The sequence below is a fragment of the Nannospalax galili genome, unplaced genomic scaffold (genome assembly GCF_000622305.1).
Source record: "Nannospalax galili isolate Female #2095 unplaced genomic scaffold, S.galili_v1.0 scaffold284, whole genome shotgun sequence".
Classification (NCBI taxonomy): Eukaryota; Metazoa; Chordata; class Mammalia; order Rodentia; family Spalacidae; genus Nannospalax; species Nannospalax galili.
In genome coordinates, this window is record NW_008354281.1 from 5,928,669 (window position 1) to 5,947,436 (window position 18,768).

At 42.7% G+C, this 18,768-nt stretch overlaps 1 protein-coding gene across 1 annotated transcript in view; it reads right to left on the reverse strand.

The window, feature by feature from the left end:
* The window catches only part of Dcstamp (dendrocyte expressed seven transmembrane protein), a 10,539-nt gene extending 4,779 nt beyond the window's left edge, over positions 1-5,760 (reverse strand). The window contains exon 1 of the mRNA XM_008851558.1: positions 4,732-5,760. Coding sequence (XP_008849780.1) covers positions 4,732-5,760 — 1,029 coding nt within the window. The remainder of the gene's footprint in view (positions 1-4,731) is intronic.
* Positions 5,761-18,768: the final 13,008 nt, after the last annotated feature.

An 18,768-nucleotide genomic window follows, 5' to 3' on the forward strand; every position in this document is an offset into this window, starting at 1 on the left:
ACTTAACCCTCGCATGCATCCCACAGGCACACACACACACACAGTCCATCTGGTTCAACTTCATAATTTCCAAGGTTAAAAAAAGGTAAGTGTCTGATAATGTTCAGATCTCAAATGTCAACATAATTACACATTCCCAGAAGAAAAAAAATTGAAAAGGAAAGGGACAGGACAGACTGCAAAGTCCCTAGACCTGTTTCTACTGGTTTATGGCTGCCAAGAGGGGAGAACGATAGAGGAAAAAGGCAGACTGCCTGTGACACAGGGAGCACCAGCCCAAGAAAGACACTATCTTTGGGTAATTAAGATTTTTCATAAGGGGCTGGAGAGATGGCTCAGTGGTTAAGAGCACTGACTGCTCTTGCAGAGGATCCATGTACAATTCCCAGCACCCACATGGCAGCTAACAACTGTCCACAACTCCAGTTCCAGGGGATCTGATGCCCTCTTCTGATCTCCAAGGACATTGCATGACACTGGTGCACTTAGATACATGCAAGCAATACATTCATACACATAAAATTAAAAAAAAAAAAAGATTCCTCATAGAAGCGTCTGGTGGCTATCAGAGGTTAGATTTCTGGTTCTGTTCTTTGGGTGGTGGAACAGGGGTTATCAATCTTGGCTGCATAGTAGGGTTACTTGGGGTAGTTTGAAGGTTTGCTCTGAGGTCTCTAGAGAGGAGCATTTGCTTACTTGTTTGTTCAGCTCCACCAGGATGCTACTTTTCACCCAAGGTTTCACCTAAGCCAGAGTTTCCCAGAGTGTGGTCCATGGGCCAGCTACTCTGAGATCATATGGAGTACTTATGCAAATTCTCTTCCAGAACTTCTCCCAGTGCCTAGCTCTTGAAGAGCAATAGAGGGAGCTTCAGGGTTGTAGCTTTTGTGACTCATTACCAGTGCTGAGGTAGGCTTTTCAGTGATGCAGCTGCCTTCAAATCATCCATGCTCCCTACGTAACCACTAACAAATACTCCTGTAAGTAATTCTGATAAACTCACTGGTTTAAAGAGAGAAAGAGAGAATACACTCTCATTTATTCAAAACAAATATTGTGAAATGAGATCTGAAACTGTGTATCCACCCCTCGAAATTCTTTTGAATCTTATTTACTTTTATCTTCTGTGTATGAGTGTATTGCCTGCATGTATGTAAGTGCACCTGTGTGTACAATGCCTGAGGAGGTCAAAAGAGAGCAATGGATCCCCTGGAACTGGAGTTGAGGATGGTCATTAGCCACCCTGTGGGTGCTGGAACTCAAACCCAGGTCCTCCGCAATAGCAGCCAGTGCACTTAACCACTGAGCTATCTTTCCAGCCCTCCCCCCACCTGAAATTCTTAACACACACACTAAGCTTGGCAACTACCTACCAAAGTTACCTAAAAACCCAAGGCATATGTGAGCAGCAGTGTTAAAGTGGCTGATACTAGGCATTAACGCCAACTATTTCAGCAAGCATTCTTTTAAATATTTCACTCTGCAGTGGAGGCCTTCTGATGTTTGATAAGGGCTCAGGATGCATACAAAGGAAGCCTCCCTCAGAGAAGGAGCTTGAAGCCTGTCTGCATGAATCTTGAGAGGGGTAAGAAGTCAATCCCCACAGCCTAGCCTTGAATAATAATAACAGTGCAATCAACCAAAATCAGATATTGGAAGAAAGGTTTCAGCAGCTGAGATTGTTACAGATCTTGAGATGGAGAAATTGTGCTGGTAAGCCCTAATGTGACTATATGCATGCTTTAAGAGGGACTCAAAGACTTTCCATGAACAAAGAAGGTAATGTGAATAAGCAGAGATGGGTGTGATGTCACCACAAGCCAGAGAACACCACTAGCCAAGTAAAACTGGGTGAAAGAGAGTGGATTCTCCCCTCCCATCTGAAAGGAATATGCCCTTACCAACAGCACCTGGACTTTAACCCAGCAATACTGATTTTAGACTTCTCACTTCCAGAACTATAAGAGAATACATTTCTGCTGTTTGAGGACACCCAGCTTGTGATCATTTGTTATAGAAGCCATAGAAAACTAACATAGAATCATATTCTATAAGGGCCCCTCAACTGACTAGTGGTTAACAAAAATGTGGTATATTTACACAATGGAGTTCTATTCATCAGTAAAGAAAGATGAAATAATGAAAATTGCAGGTAAATGGATGGATCTAGAAACTGTTATACTAAGTGAAGTAACACAGACTCAGAAAAACAAATGACCTATGTTCTCCTTCACATGTGGGTCCTAGCAACAAATCCTTTTAAATTCCAGCTAATAAGATGAAGCTATACAGCAGTCCCTTCTGCATGAAATAACCACCATCATCACGACTTCAGCTGAGTCTGATCACTAAACATCGTCACAATTGGGCTTGTTGATGGTTGTGCTCATTCATTAAAAGAGGGCCAAGCAGGATCATTGGATACTCACCAGATTATCCAGCCACTCATCCCAGCCAACAGAATGTAATTTGGCCCTCATCACACATGGCCTCCTGGATTTGGGGTGGACTAAAGTAGACAATCTGGGGAAGGCTAGGAAGAGAAGGCATGGTAAAGGACTTCCTATGTGCATACCCTCAGGTCATACATACACCTCAGAAACCCCTCAGTTATCTCCATAAGTAAGCTCAATCAATTCATTGGTTCCCCAGTAAAACTTTAATCAAACATCGGCTTGACACTAGAACCTTAAAAGGGAATAAGCATTGCTTAGCATCCCCAAGAAAAGAAGTCTCACAACAGATGGAAAATTTATTTGTTAATGCTATTATAAACAAAGAAAATGAGAATGTAAAAGGTGTTAAAAGGATATGGGAATGGAGATATTTTCTAAAATAGGAAAAAAATGAGAAAGCCTAAGCAAGTGATGAAGGTCTGTGTATGTTTGTTATGATATATAAAAAATAAGACAAAAATGATATATACATAATCTTAAAATTTCTATGGTCATAGTATAGTCAACTAGTTTAAGGAATAAAATATATATCTAGTCAAGGTTTATTTGAGAATATTTGGTTTTTTACCCAAGCCTTATCTACATATCACATGCTAATTAAAAGTACCAGACTGGTGAAACTAACCATATTGGATGTTTAACAGCCATAGTTTGAGGCCTATACTAATGTGGTCAGAGGGTCTTAAAGGACAATTTTTGCCCCTTGCCCTCCAAGGTCGACTAAGTTCCAGGGTATCTATGGAACATCTCTCAAAATGTCCTGTAACTGTGGTGAGTCACCTGTCCTCTTTTCAGGGAGGACATGGAGACCCCATGAGATGGACTTGAACCAGTGTCCAGTCTACAAAGAGGAGGGTCAACTCAGAGGAAACATCTCATTCATGCTTCCAAGTGAAGCCAGACATGGTTGAGCAGGACTTTTGACTTAGCTTCACGTAGATGGAACTGGTAAAAGAAAGAAGCCAGGAGCTCTTCCCAAGCCCATGTGACCCCTGAGGAACAGATCCTCAAATGACTGTAAGTGTAAAAATAAATTGATTTATCTGGGCCAACTGTATGGTCTTAAACACCCAAAAGGAAAGTATAATCAAAGAGTAAAGTCATCAGTATATTTCTTTAAGAGTTCAAGGGATGACACTTCCCAGACATTAGGCTTAAGTCTATATAAAAAGTTACTTAGACAATTATTTCTCATTGATGATTTTGTTCCTAACCAGAAAGTGCTGCTCAGATGTAAGACTTCAAATCTTGGTCTCCAATATTATAGTGCCCATCTGTAGCTAAGGGAGACAACAAGCTATTGTTCTAAAATGATGGATAAATTTGTTTTCTCCCCCTGTCTAGAAACTTTTGAAAGAGAAGTGATACTGATTTCAACCACTCCAACAGCTATCGAAATACCTGAAAGCAAATCCTGAATCCATCACTCTAGAGTGATGTGGAAGTGCCTTGGAAGACAAAAGAAAAATGAGGAGGAACCCAATAGAAGGATGCTTTTGGAAGCCCTTGTCAAGAAATTCCAATGGACTCTCATATGAACATTTGAAAATTGCCATGTTCTGACTTTTTTCTAGTTCCCTGTCTAGAACTTATAATGCTAATTACTCTTCCCTTTACTTCTCCTTCACATTTCCTAGTCAGAAGTCAAGAACTTTCTTTTCCCCCTAGAGATAAGAGTTATGTAATTTGGGAGTCTTTTAGATAGACCCACTGAAGGGGTACTCCAATTGCCTCACCTTGCTTCCCTGTTCAGCATGGAAGAAGCCAGAGCGGTCTGCGTCCCTATTCCCTATTGACAATTTGGGTAACCTTTGCAGAGGATGGTGTGATAAGAATAGGAGGTAAATATTGGCTAGGCAGTTAGGGTAAAAAGACCCCAAAAGAAAAGTAGCCAGTTTCTTGGCTAAAAGTCAAAGTGTCCTTGTGCCTCTTAGCAACATACTCTGTTCCAAAGGCCAAAAATGTCGAAAGTATTTGGGAGCTTGTATCTAATCCTTGAAAGATTTTAGAGTTACCTCTTCAGAGAATGGGAATGTTAGAGTAGCCAAAAGCCCCATAAAAATAAATAAATAAATAAATAAATCAAAGATGAAAAAAAAAAGAATCATATTCTAAAACCAGGACCTCAATTTAACACAAACCTGCTGGCCTCCTTCTGTGTGTCAGGCACCATGGATCCAAAGACAATGCCTGACTTGAGAAGTTCCAGCTTTTTCAAAAGATCCATGAATAAAAGAGTCACAGTACACTACAGGAAGTGCCTGGGAGCCCCTACCTCTCCATGAAGTTTCAAGTGAACCTCGAGCCCAGGCAAGCTTTGGAACTGTTTGTTCACTGAAGAAATGAGTCGATACAGCAGATAATCCACAGTTGCGAATAGCACCCAGATGTACAGATGGGTCACAATGGGGAGGAGAAACAGTCCCAGGTTTTTCCTTTCTTTAGGAGTGAGCCGCAAAGAAGGGATGATAATGTATTTCCTCCTTTCCTTCTTATTCAGTGGGAGGACACAGGGTCGCTGCTGGCACCTCTCTTTTTCATCAAACTGAACAAATTGCCTGGTGATATAGACATTTTCGTATTTCCTGCCACAAGGGCCCAAAAATCGCTTCATAAAGAGGCCAGTGCCAAGTAAGATGAACAGAAACCCCACAAGCGCCAATAGCTTCTGGCCCAGGGAAGACAACAGCTCTGTCATGGTCATCATATGGGTCAGGACACTCAGAACTTCTCCTTTGGTGTCATTCAGCTGGACCTCTAGGGCATGATTGGGACTGAAAAGAGAGACCACGAGGGTCTGGTTCCAAGAAACGAGATCATCAAATAGATTCAGGGAGGTGGCAAGGCCATAAATCCATTGAATGGCTTCAATATATTGTTTCAAAAGTGGAAAATGTATGGAGAAGCTCTTCACCCTCAGGTTGCAAGTTATACTGTCTAAAAGACCTTTGAAATTATGAAGAATATTTTCTATGTGTCCAAAGATCACTGCCCCTGTGCTAGCTGTAATCAAAGCGTTCCTGCCTTCACGCAGGCCACAGGAGAGGAAGGCTAGAAGAGTGAAACACCGCGCATGCTTGGAGCAGCACAGAAGGGCACAGGTGATCATCCAGACAGCAGAGAACACTGTGATTGATTGCAGAGCCCAGTAGAAGGCCACTGAGAAGAGGCTCACTGAAAGGAGAGCCACAAAGCAGCAAACTCCCAAATGTTGGATGAAGTCCGTCCAGCCAGTGCTTCTTGGAAATACATAAGTCCCCCAAAGCCTTAGGAAGAGACCAGTGCCTGAGGTCCAGAGGCCCATGCTCCCTGTGACCCTAGAAATATAAAAGGAACCAAGTTCAGAAGGTTCTTAAAATCCAGGGGGTACACTAGTTGCAAAAGATAATACTGGTTATACTTTCCTGACTCTACTCCCTTCCCATGGGGCTCCCATCAAGAGGTGAGAGAAACTGAATCCAAGAGGTGGGCATATTCTGCATTCTCTGGACCTGTGCTGACCTTTCGGCTGCTATGAAATGTAACAGCAGTGACCATGTGCAAGTTTTGAGCCTGTAACACTGTTTTTCGTGCTCTAGTCCTACCCTTTGCTGTGCTGTACTGGTTTCCTCTTGAAATTTAACATGCTTATCTCCTCTTGACATGTAATTATCTCCTCTTGACATGTAACAAACTATTACAAACTCATTGGATTAAGGAAACATACATTTATTTTCCTTGAGTTCTTTCTGGAGATCAATAGTCTAAATGGCTCCAGGGGACAAGTGGGTTCCTTCCCTTTGCCAGCTTCTAGAGGTTCCTACATCTCCTGGCTAGGAAACACTCCTTCCACCTCAAAGCCAGCAAGTTTGCATCTTCCCTTCTGTCTGGCTTCTGCTTCCATCTTTACCTCTTCCTTGGAGCCTTTGATCTCCCTTTTCTTTTTCTTTTTTAAAATTTTATTTATTATTTTTATTTTATGTGTATGTGTGTATTGCCTGCATATAGGTAAGTGCACCCGTGTCGTGCAATGCCTGAGGAGGACAGAAGAGGCCGTCGGATCCCCTGGAACTGGAGTTACAGACAGTTGTTACTGGGATTCAAACCTGGGTCTTCTGCAAGAACAGTTAGTGTTCTTAACCACAGAGCCATCTCTCCAGCCCCTGATCTTCCTTTTCAAAGGACATCAGTGACTTTTTAGGGCCACCCAGTTAGTCTAGAATAATATTCATTCTCTAGATCTTCAACTTAAATGCATCTGCAGAGTCCTTTATACCTTTATACCACACAAGCAATATATTCATAGGTTCTGCACATTAGGACATAGCCAGCTTAGGGGAAAGCTGTTCATTATGTATACCAGGTTGGATTTCAGGTTTGTTCATGAGCACCACTGACCTGTTACTTCCGTCAGCGGAACAATGGCTACCCAATCATCAGACCTATAAGACAGCCCATCCCCAGCCAGCCTACCAGCTGATGATATACACTCAAGAAATAATAAATGCTGTTTTTTAACTGCCAAATTCTGCCTTGGTCTGCTTGGCTGTAATTATTTGTTTACAAAGGCAATAGTACTGCATTATAGACTCTAAGAGTTGAAATAAACCTTATGCTGATGGATGGGCTGCAATGTCAATAAACTGCATTATGTAAGAGTATTCTTTAATAGTCATCTATTTCTTGTGCTCTAATTTTACAGATGAGAAAGCAGACCAAGGGCATCCAAGCACAAATGTGGAATTGGACTGAGGCCATTGCACCTCTCCCTCCACCTGTGCTACCCTTACCTTGTGAGTCCAGGTCTCTCCTGAGGTTTTTACAGGGAAACTAAGAATATTGTTCCTGAGTTAATCATATTTTTTTTCTTTTGCACATCTGGATTGAATAAAACTAAGGTGTTACAAGGCTGCTACTATCCTGTTACTCAAGCATATTTAGGTCTGAGATGTTCTTAGAGTGATTTGGGGTCATTTGGAATGATAAATAAAGTATGGATTTTTTCTCTCTTGGTTGGCATGAAAATATTTAATGAGCATTATACCATATGTATAAAATTTTAAATGAGGACATTGATCAAATTTTAAACAATCTTAAATAAATCTTTTCTCATGCAAATATAGTGGGGCCAGATATATGGAGTAGCTTAATACTGCTAGAACCAGTGAATTACAATGGTTGTGTTAAAGATGAATCCAGATGATGGCCACAAGGCATGAATTGAGCAACTAGAGATGAAAATCTGATTCTCTTTCTTGTTCAGGATGAATGAGTTTGTAAAAGGCAGAGCTACGATGAAGGACATAGGCATGTCAACAATAAACATGTGTATGTGTAAATTTCTTAACCCTAAATACAGAGAGCTTGCAGGTGTCATTCTGAATGGAAATCTAGCAGAAGAGATGTAGAGAAAACTCTTACATTGAAGAAATTTTATATCCTTTTCTCTTTGTTGTAACAAAAATTCCCAACAGAAACAACTTGGGAAGGAGAATTTATTATAGAATATGGCTTCAGAGGCTTCAATTCAGGGTTGTTTAGGCCAGGGAGCTTGGGCAGAACATGAGAACATCAGGAAGGCATGGCAGAGGAGAACTGTTATACTAAGTCAGACAGAAAGTAGAGCATGAGACTGAAAGTGGGCAGTGGTAGCAGGCCACCAACTCTCTCACAGTAGCCTGCTTCCTCTAGCTCAGCCCCACCTCCTAAGTTTCACAACCTCCCACATCTGGGGATCAAGCATTCAAACCATGAGCTTATAGAAGAACAGCACATATTCAAGCCATAATGGCAGTCACTGGTGTATGGACTGACCTCACAGAGATCAAGGTCTCACACATGAGAGGGCCAGTGAGATGGCTCAGTGGGTAAAGGCACTTGCTGAGCAAGCCTGAAGACCTCAGTTCTATCTTTGGAACCCACAAAAAAGTAGAAGAATCAACTCCACATAGTTGCCCTTTGACCACTCATGTGCTGTGGCACACAGCCCCACCCCCATATCAAACGTACATTCAAACACACACAATAATAAAGTAAAACAAAAATTTTTACAAAGAGTTCTCCCCCGAGGATATTCCAATTTTGTCAGAAGGAAAGAAAATTAGAATGGAGATTCAGACGGTGACCATGAAGAGTCATCATCCTTTCCTTCTGCAAGTCTGAGTCCTATCCGAATGAGGTTGGGTGGAGGTGAGCACTGCGCATACACAGCCCCCAGGGGAGAAAGAAGCAGATATCATCGATGGATCTGTGCTCCTGAGACTCGCCCAGCTGCCCCTCTGCAGTAGGAATTGGCAGACAGGTAGGAAGTGGGCAGAACACCCAGCTCCAGAGCAGGCCAGTTCTGTGTCTCATCAGACATGCTCCCATGCACTTTCTTGGCCATTATTTTGAGAATAGTGGCAAAGGTTTAGAATTTGATTCCAAACCATTTTTGACTAACTGATGCATAAATAAACATTAATTTCTTATTATGTCCAAGGCACTTTTCATAAGTATCCATATCCCTTATATCAAAAGCACTTTGCATTTTACACAGTGGAGACTGGAACTCTTACTGAAATTTGCAGCCGTAACCCAGAATGGATGGTACAACGGAATTCACACTGGACCGTTCTGATGTGGGTAGGTTATCACCCTTGCACCCTGCCCAGATTTCACAGATCTGGTTTAGAGGACAGGATCCAGCTCACTGTATTCATCCCTGCTTAAAACACATTACATTTTCTGCCAGGGACTATTCAAAACTGGTCCAAATATCACAAACTCCTTTCCATTACCTGTTCATTGGTTTTTCCTTCTTTGTCAAAACAGTTGACCATGTGAGGATAGGATGTCTCCAATCAGCAGATTTGTACATAATCAAATCAGAAACTCCAGATATTTTTTTCTAAGTTTCTTTATGAGGGCCCATTTTGCTTGTCTCCTGAAATATTAATAATGTAGACCATAGGCTCATTTTTCCCTTCTCTGGTCTTTATTCCTTGTACACAATGTTCTTAATACAGATATTTGTCTCAAAGTATGAAACAGATTTATAGACACATTAAAATTTTAGTATTCTACACTAAAACATATCAATTAAATAAGATCTATAACTGCAATTTTATTCTGTAAAAGGAACATGTTTACTCAAAAAGCAACAGTTCCTCCCTTTTTCTCCTCATTTTTGTGCTGAAAACAGAATCCCACCCAAAGATGGGAAGCAAGAAGACCAAAGGATTCTCCCTTAGTGTAGAGCCCAGGACACTGCAGAGTTCTGACCCTGACCTTGCTCTTCCTTTGCTGTTAGCTGTGACTTTGATGCTTCCTCACGCTCAGTTCACCACTTTCCCCATCTGAACATGACCTGCCTGCTGCCCCCTGCTGAAGCTTAGGGAGGGAAACATTCCAAACACCCTGACATTTCCTGGAAATAATGTATCCTGTTAGCGCAACCCACTTCTAGTTGATTATTTGTTGCCATAGAAAATTGAGAATTTCCATTTTCTGATCTTTAGGCAAAGACTGGATGTTCAAGTTCATAGGAGGCTGAGCAACAATGCTGGGTTGTACCATCCACTCAGCTCTGGGATGTTTTGGATGGTGACAGAAGCCTTAGCTGATCTCTGCTCCTGTGAGGGTCCAGCCACTCTGTTGATCCGTCTTCAGATAGCCCTAATTCTTTCCTTTCAGAATGGTTGTGAATCTGAATTTGACAAGCAACTTGCTTGCTTCTTTCCCAGAGGCTCTGTCAAGCAGATACCATGATTCTTACATTTTATTTTCAGAGCTGGAGGGAATCATAGATCAGAGCTGTTTAGACGAGCACTTGTATTCAGCAAGAGAATCTTATGGAAAAATACAGATTTTTATTCCACAAGGTCCAGTGCAGCACCTGAGATTTGGCACTCTAAACACTGCTCCTCTGAGAACCAGACCTCAGGTGGTAAGTGCCAGAACTGGCATTGAGAGAAATTTCTGCAATGATGGACATGCTGTGTATGCATACCACCCAACACAGGAACAATAGTAAAATGTGAGAACTGAGCACTGGGACTAGAGCTGGTGACAATGGTTAATTAAACAATTAAATAATAGATGCTTTCTTACTTTAAATAATTTATAATTATAAAACTTGAAATAAATGATTGGTGAAAATCCATGCACTGGCTAGCACAGCTCCAGATGATTGACACCTAAATGAATGATTTCCACAGTGAGGGAAAATAAAACATAAAGCGGCAAAGGGACTTGCCAAGGCCATCCTGCTACTTGACAAAAATAAGAGTGAGACTCCAGTTCTGCATCCCTTACTACACATTTTCCACCCATCAACTTCTTGTCTCTGACTTTTCTTGAGTTCTCTTTTAAGATCCTTGCAAGAGGTTACTGGATAATGGAGTGAAAGTTTCCTGCATGCCTGTCATACTTTGCTAGTGCTGCCATAATGAAATGCCTTAGACTGAAGTAAGAGACATTGATTTCTCACAGTTATAGATATTGGAAGACCAGGTTCAAGGCCTCCCAGGGCCAGGGTCTGGTGAGAGTCCTGGGTGAATATGTCTGTTCATCTGTGTGAGCCACTCATGAAATCCCTGATTTTATTTAGCGACAGGCACGGAGAATTTTAGACCCACAGTTGCTCAACAGTTAAGCCAGGACACCTGGGCTCTTCCCAATCCAGTTGGAGGCCCAAGTCAAGAGGCCCATTGCATTCAGTGTGAGCACCACCTTCTCTGTTGAGCTGAGGTCAAGGTTGGACCTCTTCCTGAGCTAGCATGTGTGGGTAGGGCAGACAGCAACAAACCTTTCAGATGTCTATAAGGGTCAGATAAGCACCATCAAAGTGAATGGAAAGGCAGATGTGGTGATGCACACCTGTGGTCTCAGTACTCAGGAGGCTAACACAGAAGGATCATGAGGTCAAGACCAGGGTCAATTGTATACAGAGACCCTGTCTGAAAACAACCAAGGTATGGGAACGAACAGTGAAGGCAGTAAGACAGACACCAGGTACTCCCTAGATGGGGATGTGAGGCAATGGCAGTGATGCACGGGGACCTGGAGAGTCTGTGGCTATATTAAAGTCACCGGAACAGCAGTCTCCAACCCAGCAGATTCTTTTCTCCATCCACTCTGCATGTATAGCTGTCAAATACAGTTAGCTGCCATCGTTTTCTCAGATGGTGCGTGCGTGCGTGTGTGTGTGTGTGTGTGTGTGCGTGTGTGTGTGTGCGCGCGCGCGCGCACGCATGCTCATCAGAGATGGTGCATGCATGCATGTGTGTTAAATCAGTGCATCAGCATGACCTAGCATTCAATGTAAGAACGCCAGCTCCAACACAGAGAGACTATTTTGTTGCAGAGTCAGGAATACCCCTACTCCTGAGCACTGTTCTTGAAGTTCAAATCAGCCCTCAACATTCAAGGGTGTCTCATCTTGTTTCAGATACAAGGCCCAGTCAGATACTATAACAAATGTAACTATAAAATAATAATGACAACGTGCAAATGAATGCCTCACTATCAGAGATGCATATCCCCAGTGGGGCACACAGAAGCCCATGGGCTTGGTGCTAGAGCAAGTGGAAGAGAAACAAACATGGTATTCTTGCTGGGAAAAGCCAGGAACCCATGACCTCAAGAACTATGTCATGATTTCTGTTTCTCTCACTGACAGTAGGTTGGCCTGTAATTGTCTTATAATTCCCAGGTCATTCTGACCCTGCTTCTGTGCAGAAACCAGTGGCTTCTACTTAGCTAGGACCAGATAGTCTGCAGATACCTGGGGGAAAAAGTCAACCCAAAGGGACACTCACTCTCTCTGTTGCTCCCACATACCACCAGTCAGCCTCCTGAGCCCCTGGAGGAGTTAGGGCTGAGCAAATCAGCCACCAGCTTCCCCCAGGACTTGATGTTAAACTCATTTAAAAAGAAATTCCAACAAAGGGCTGAGGGAATAAGAAGGGCCCAGGGCACAGAAGCAAGAGGCCTGTGATATAGCCTGCCTCTTCTCAAACAGGCTGTGTGACCTTGGATAGGTCCCTTTACCTCCTGGGATCTCAGCTTGTGAACTGCCAGGGTCCAAGGTCCTTGCTGGCCCAGTGTCTGAGGGAAAGATGAATGAGAGTCACAGAGCTGGCTCCAGGAGTGAGCGCTTTGCAGCCACTTCTGAGACAGAATATCAAAGCTCAGCACCTGTGAACCAGACAAAGGAGGAACGAAGGGCCACTGCTTTCTCTTTTCCTTTTCCTTTTTTTCTCTTTCTTTCTTGCTGCTAAGTTCTTGCAAACTTATCGTTTGGTTGGGAACACACTGTTCTCTCAGGCTGCCAAAATAGCATGAGCAGGAGCTTTGGCCTCTGCTTGAGGTGGAATGAATTCCTCATCACTCTGCTTTAATCGTTCTTGCCTTGGGAAAGCCGGCAACTGCCTTATTCTGTGAAAGCAGCCTTCACACAAGAAAGGAAAGATTAATGAAAGCTTCAGGGTAAACAGAATAGCAGCTATGGAACAATTCAGTCCAGCACTGTGGACTGCAAAGTCTGGAAGCTCTTTGTGGCAAGGCAGACCTTCTTTGCCTTAGTGGACCCCACAAACCAGCATAACCCTCACCTTACCCTTAACATAACCAGGATGCCAGGCCACAGAGATTAATTCTTTTCAAGCCAGGAGTGAGGCAGGACTGCATACACTATGCCTTCAGGAGAATATTCCTGAGCAGCCTTCCCTGAGGTGGGAGCATCCAGATCCTGGCATTGAAAGACTGACTCTTGCTCTTCTGTGTAGGTAGATGGCTATTGGAGAAGAGGGCATTAAAGAATTCTCTGGACATAAGGGTTTATTCCAATTTACTAACACTTTTTTTTTTTTAAAGGCAACTTTAGAAAAAAGATAATTCTGAAAGTTTACTTACAAGTTTCTCTCAGGTTCTTCTGTGAGTGTGAAAACCTGCCCTTTCAGAAACTTAAGGCTTAATATAGATCATGAAAAAAGGAACCAGAACTGGTAAGAGGCCGCATCACCATGAATCAATCGCTACATTTCCCCCCACAAAGTGACTAAGCCATTTAATATCAGCAAGGGTAAAACTAGTGTGAAAGGACCACAGATTTGGTTCTAGAATTTTCCTTAGAAGATGTTCCAGACATCAACTCTAGGAAATGATAAACTAGGATATTTTCAACACAAGGGAATGATTTGGGCAACTGACTCTCCCTTCCGTGTTCCTCTTTCCCCTCACTCACTCCAGCAATACAGAGTGACTAGCTGAGCTGATCCCACCCCCAGCTCCCATCCACAGTGAAGAGGCGGGGGCCTGCAGGAGCCACTTCCTCACTGTAGACCAAGGTCCAGTCTCCTAATCAGTGTGGCGCCTCAAAACCACATGTGGGACTTAGCATCTTGGAAATTCAGCTTCACACTGAAAGGACAGACCTATGCTATTATAGGGAATCAGGAAAATCTTTTGCCTACAAAATTTACTTGTTACCTTTTGATTGAGGCTCAAGATATATGTGTGTGAAAGCTTTTATCTTAAAATTCACAGTTCCTACTGAAGGGTAAATACATCCTGAGAGGGATGTTGTTTTAAATATTATTACTAATCACAGTTTTGATATGATGGCTGAATGTAAGGCAACAGAAATTTCAAGAGATATCAAGTCATCTTTCCAAAACTATTGCTCATGTAAATTTATACACTTGATAATTTTGCAAAAACAAACATCTGTACATTGAAATGTGGCACAGTAACACTTTACAGTTAGTCTCCAGATTAAATTATTGATTCCCTCACCTTCTCAAATGCTTTTTCTCATTTCATATACCTTATCTGGGATTTTCAACAATGCCAACAGTTTCCTGTCTCCCTTGGAATTTTGGGAGTATCATTCATTTTCATTAAATTGAATTATAAATCAACAAGTAGGCATTGAAACTCTACCAAATGCTTAGTCACTGGAGGATATAAAACCTAATAAAATTCTAACATCTTATTTCAAAAGGGCTCATAATTTATTACAGAAGAAACAAATAAATGGTTATATATGCTCATATGTATTTGCATATACATTGTGGGTATGCATATATGTACATATGTGTACGCATACACACATCATGTCATATAAGTATGAAAGATGGACAAGTATGGCGCTATCTGGATAGTGAAAGAGTATTGTAAGCAGAAGTTCTAAGGGTGTTTCATGGAGACAGTAGTGCTTACATGAAAACCTGAACCCACCCTAGTAGCAGAAGGGAATTTCCAGCAGATGGAACAATGCAGCATGCCACATCCTGGAAAGTTTAGAGTCAGCTGGTGCTTCAGGAGCCTGGGAGTTAGAGGCTGGACTCCCAAACACACTCACTTTACCTTCCTCATTAGCCTAAAGTACCAGAAGAGCAGCATCCCAGCATCCCATACCCCATCACTGGTCTCAAAATTTGACTTTAGATGGTGCTATGGAGTTGGAGATCACTGGGAAAAGGCCACTGAGACTCAAAAAGTTCTGAATCAGCTGAATTTATTTAGCTATCCAGCAACTGCACTCTCTGAGCAGACTTAGAGAATGCAGCACTTGTTCAGAGACAAAGTTTTTAAAGATAAAGTCCATATCCTGACAGGTTGGTACAAGATTTACTCAAAAATAAATAATTTACTTCAAAATAAACAGTCACATGTTTGTTTCTGTCGGTGGGCAAGCAAGCAATTATAGAAGTCAGAAGAGCCAGATCAGCAAGTAGTCACAAAAGCCAGGTAAGTCTCAACTGGAGCCTCCTACGATTATATGGGTATGTTCCTCTAGGGTCAGCTCTTCCTAGAACTGCTGGCCCTGGGCCAGGGTAGGGTCTGGGACAGCTCACCAAGATGGCAGCCCTCTCACAATGGTACATACAAAGGTTGAAAAATGTAGAAATAGCAATTTTAATTTTATGGTAAAGGCTATTTTTGTTTTGTTTTGTTTTGTTTTGTTTTTGTTTTTTTTCTTTTGGTTTGGTTTTTAGTGCAAGCCTTTAATCCCAGCACTCAGGGGATAGAGGCAGGCGGATCTCTCTAAGACTGAGGTCAGCCTGGCCTACATAGTGAGTTCCAGGCCAGCTGGGGCTGCAGGGAGACCCTGTCTCAAAAAGACCAAAACAAACAAACAAACAAAAAAAAACTTGCATAGGCAAGGCATTGTGAATTCTCATTGAACATTATGGCACAGATACCCAAGTGTCTGACGTCTGGAGACAAAACTATGGAACAACAGACAACAATTCAGAGAATGTTTCAAAGAAATTAACATTATAAAAATGTGTGAACATCATTGGAGTGGGGAGGGAGGGAGAGCAGGGGCAGGGTGCCGATTTACAAGGGATTGAACCAGTATGCTCCAGTATGACAATCAGGGTTCTCTAGAGAAAGAGAGAGAGAGAGGGAGAGAGAGAGAGAGAGAGAGAGAGAGAGATTGATGGAGGAATTGGTTCACTTGATTGTAGACTTGCAATTCCAAAATCTTTCTCTTTGAGAATATCATAAACATTTTTCTGTCTCCCCTGAAGTTTTGAAAGTAGAATTTATTTTGACTCAGTTCAAGTCAATTGAGTCTACTGAGGCCAAATTGAAACTATGAGACTGAATGCCTAGCAGACTGTAGACCCAGGAAAGACCTGACATTGCAGCTCAAGTCAAAGGTGGTTTGTAGGCAGAATTCTCTCTTCCTTGGGGACCTCAGTCTTTTCTCTCTTAAGGTTCTCAACCGATAGATGAAGCCCACCTATTTCATTGGTATTTTATGAAAGTCTATTGATTTAAATGTTAATCTCCTCTAAAAAAGAATCTTCATGACAGCATACAGAATGTTTGACCTAATAACTACACACTATGACCTAGCCAAATTGACATACAAAATTAACAAGCACAATGAGATTTGTGTAAATGGAAAAGGAGAGGAAAATAGAGACTTTTTGTTCAGGCCACAAAGAGAGCAGACAGAATTTAGTAGCTAAGGAAGAAAAAGGAAAGGACTCAGAGATGACCTGGGTCTTTCTGGCAGAACCGAAAGTGTAGAGACAGTGGCTCAAAGTTGTTAAGGCGCTGGGATAGAAACACTTGTCCTGGGAGCATTCAGGACAGGAAGTGAAGGTTAAAGACAGAGAGCTAGCCAAACCAGCCCCCACAGGATGACTCCCCTAACAATGTTGCTGCATCCACACCGAACCTAGGAAATGGAATGGAGTTTTTGAGGAACACTATATTGGGACAAGGAGTAGAAGAATGAGAGTCTTCCTTTATTGAGACTTGGCCTTCTACAGACCATCTGTTATTCAGAAATCCAGGAGCGGCCTCAGGTTCCTGGACCGAAGCTTGGAGCCAGTTGCCTGTGATGAGTGAGAGGTGAATCTACACTGGGCGACCTGGGGTAGGGGAAAACAGGCTCTTCAGATAGGAAGAACACACATGCACACTCAGAGACAGATGAGATCATGAAGTAAGGCTCTAGAAAGAATATTACAAATGATGGAACTACAGGGCTACAACCTGGATGACCCCTCCTGTAGGAGACTGACAGTACATGCTTTCAGTTGAATAAGGAGCAGACTGTTATAGGGTGTGTCTGATTGGCTAATCCAGAAAAAAAATGCTGGGGGCCCCAAGTGAGGATGGGACAGGCAGTGAAGATCTGGGGGAGAGTCTTGGGAGGAGGGAAGAAGGAGGAGACCCAGTAAATGGCCCTGATTTCTGAGAATGGGAGGTCCTTAATGCTTTTGGAAGAGCCATTTCAGTAGAGGGGTAAGGCCAGGAGCGGAAGTGGGGAGTCCGCCAAAGGTTTCTTGAAAGCAGTGTTGGGGGTAGAAATGGAGTCAGGAAGGCAGTAGAAGAAAGGCAACAACCTCCTATAGCCCTGGACATCAGGAGGGCCGATGAATCCAGGGGAAGATGTTGGCACTCTTTGAGGAAGGGAGAGAAGCTAGGATGGTTCTAGGCCTCCTAGCTGAAAGGGAGCGGAAGTGGGGAGTCCTCCAAAGGTTTCTTGAAAGCAGTGTTGGGGGTGGAAATGGAGTCAGGAAGGCAGTAGAAGAAAGGCAACAACCTCCTATAGCCCTGGACATCAGGAGGGCCGATGAATCCAGGGGAAGATGTTGGCACTCTTTGAGGAAGGGAGAGAAGCTAGGATGGTTCTAGGCCTCCTAGCTGAAAGGAGACAGGTCCTTCTGCTCAGAGAAGGGAAGAGGGTAGAGGTTGATGGCTCCTTTAGGGTAATGTGAAGCAGGTTAAGAAGAAAGGGGAGAACTATGACTACTACTACTAAGACTTTCCAGGGTATTTAAAGCATCCCTAGGGATCCCCAAGCTTTGGAGTGGGACAAAATGGCCAACTGGGCTTCAACCTTGAAGACCCCTGTGGGTTTTACTTAGGGTAGAGGGGCTCAGGCATGGAAACATCAGATTCAGCTTCAGTTGCTGCAAGATATCTTTTATTTTTTTTATTTCAAGTGAACTTAGAAAATGGAATGACTATGCTCAGCTGGAGATTTTAGCCTGGTTAGTTCCAGTGTTCTTTAATGACTTTGAAAATGTGTAATTAGTATCTGTCTGAAATTGTCAGATGAATGGCTTCAGACAGCAAGTTGAGAAGGGCTGATCTGCAAGATCCCTTCTGTTTCTACACTGGTCACTGAAATCCAGGTCTGGGCATCCAGGGACTCACCGGGACTCTGCCTCAGGTGACCAGCAAAGAGCAGTTGTCACTGAAATTTCCATAGGACCCTACAGTCAGAAGCATCTTTCAATCTTTCTCTCCTGCCATCAAGGAATCTGTCTTCCAAAGACCATTTTAGATGTGTTGAGTCTTAGAAGCATAGATAGTTATAGGCTCATCTCAGACTCCTGATCACCCAGTTCAGGAATTCCTCTGGAGAACTGAGACAGGGCCGGAGTGTTTTATGAGGGTCATGGCCTGACATAAACAATGACTGTCTCTTTAGTAACTTTTAACCCCTTAAAATCTGCTATAGTCTTTCCTATACAACCTACAGCAGGCAATGCAATGTGTTTCCTATGTTGAATAAAGAACGTAGAGTTCTGTCCTATGAGTCCAGTTGTGCTACTTCTGCCCTAAAAGTCTCTCTCCTTTCATTGCACCGACGTGCTCAGGTGGGCTTTTCTGAGAACATCAGTTATAACCTTTCCACTCGTAGATACTGGCCATTTCTGTTAACCCAGTACTGAGACCTTGTAACGTTGTGCAGTTGTTTCTGTCCTGAAGCATTTTCCCACACACGTCAGGCTTTTGATACATAGGGCATCATCTGCTTTCTCTCGATCAAGTGTACCTTTCAAGCATAGCCGTGCACTGGCCCTGTGCTAGG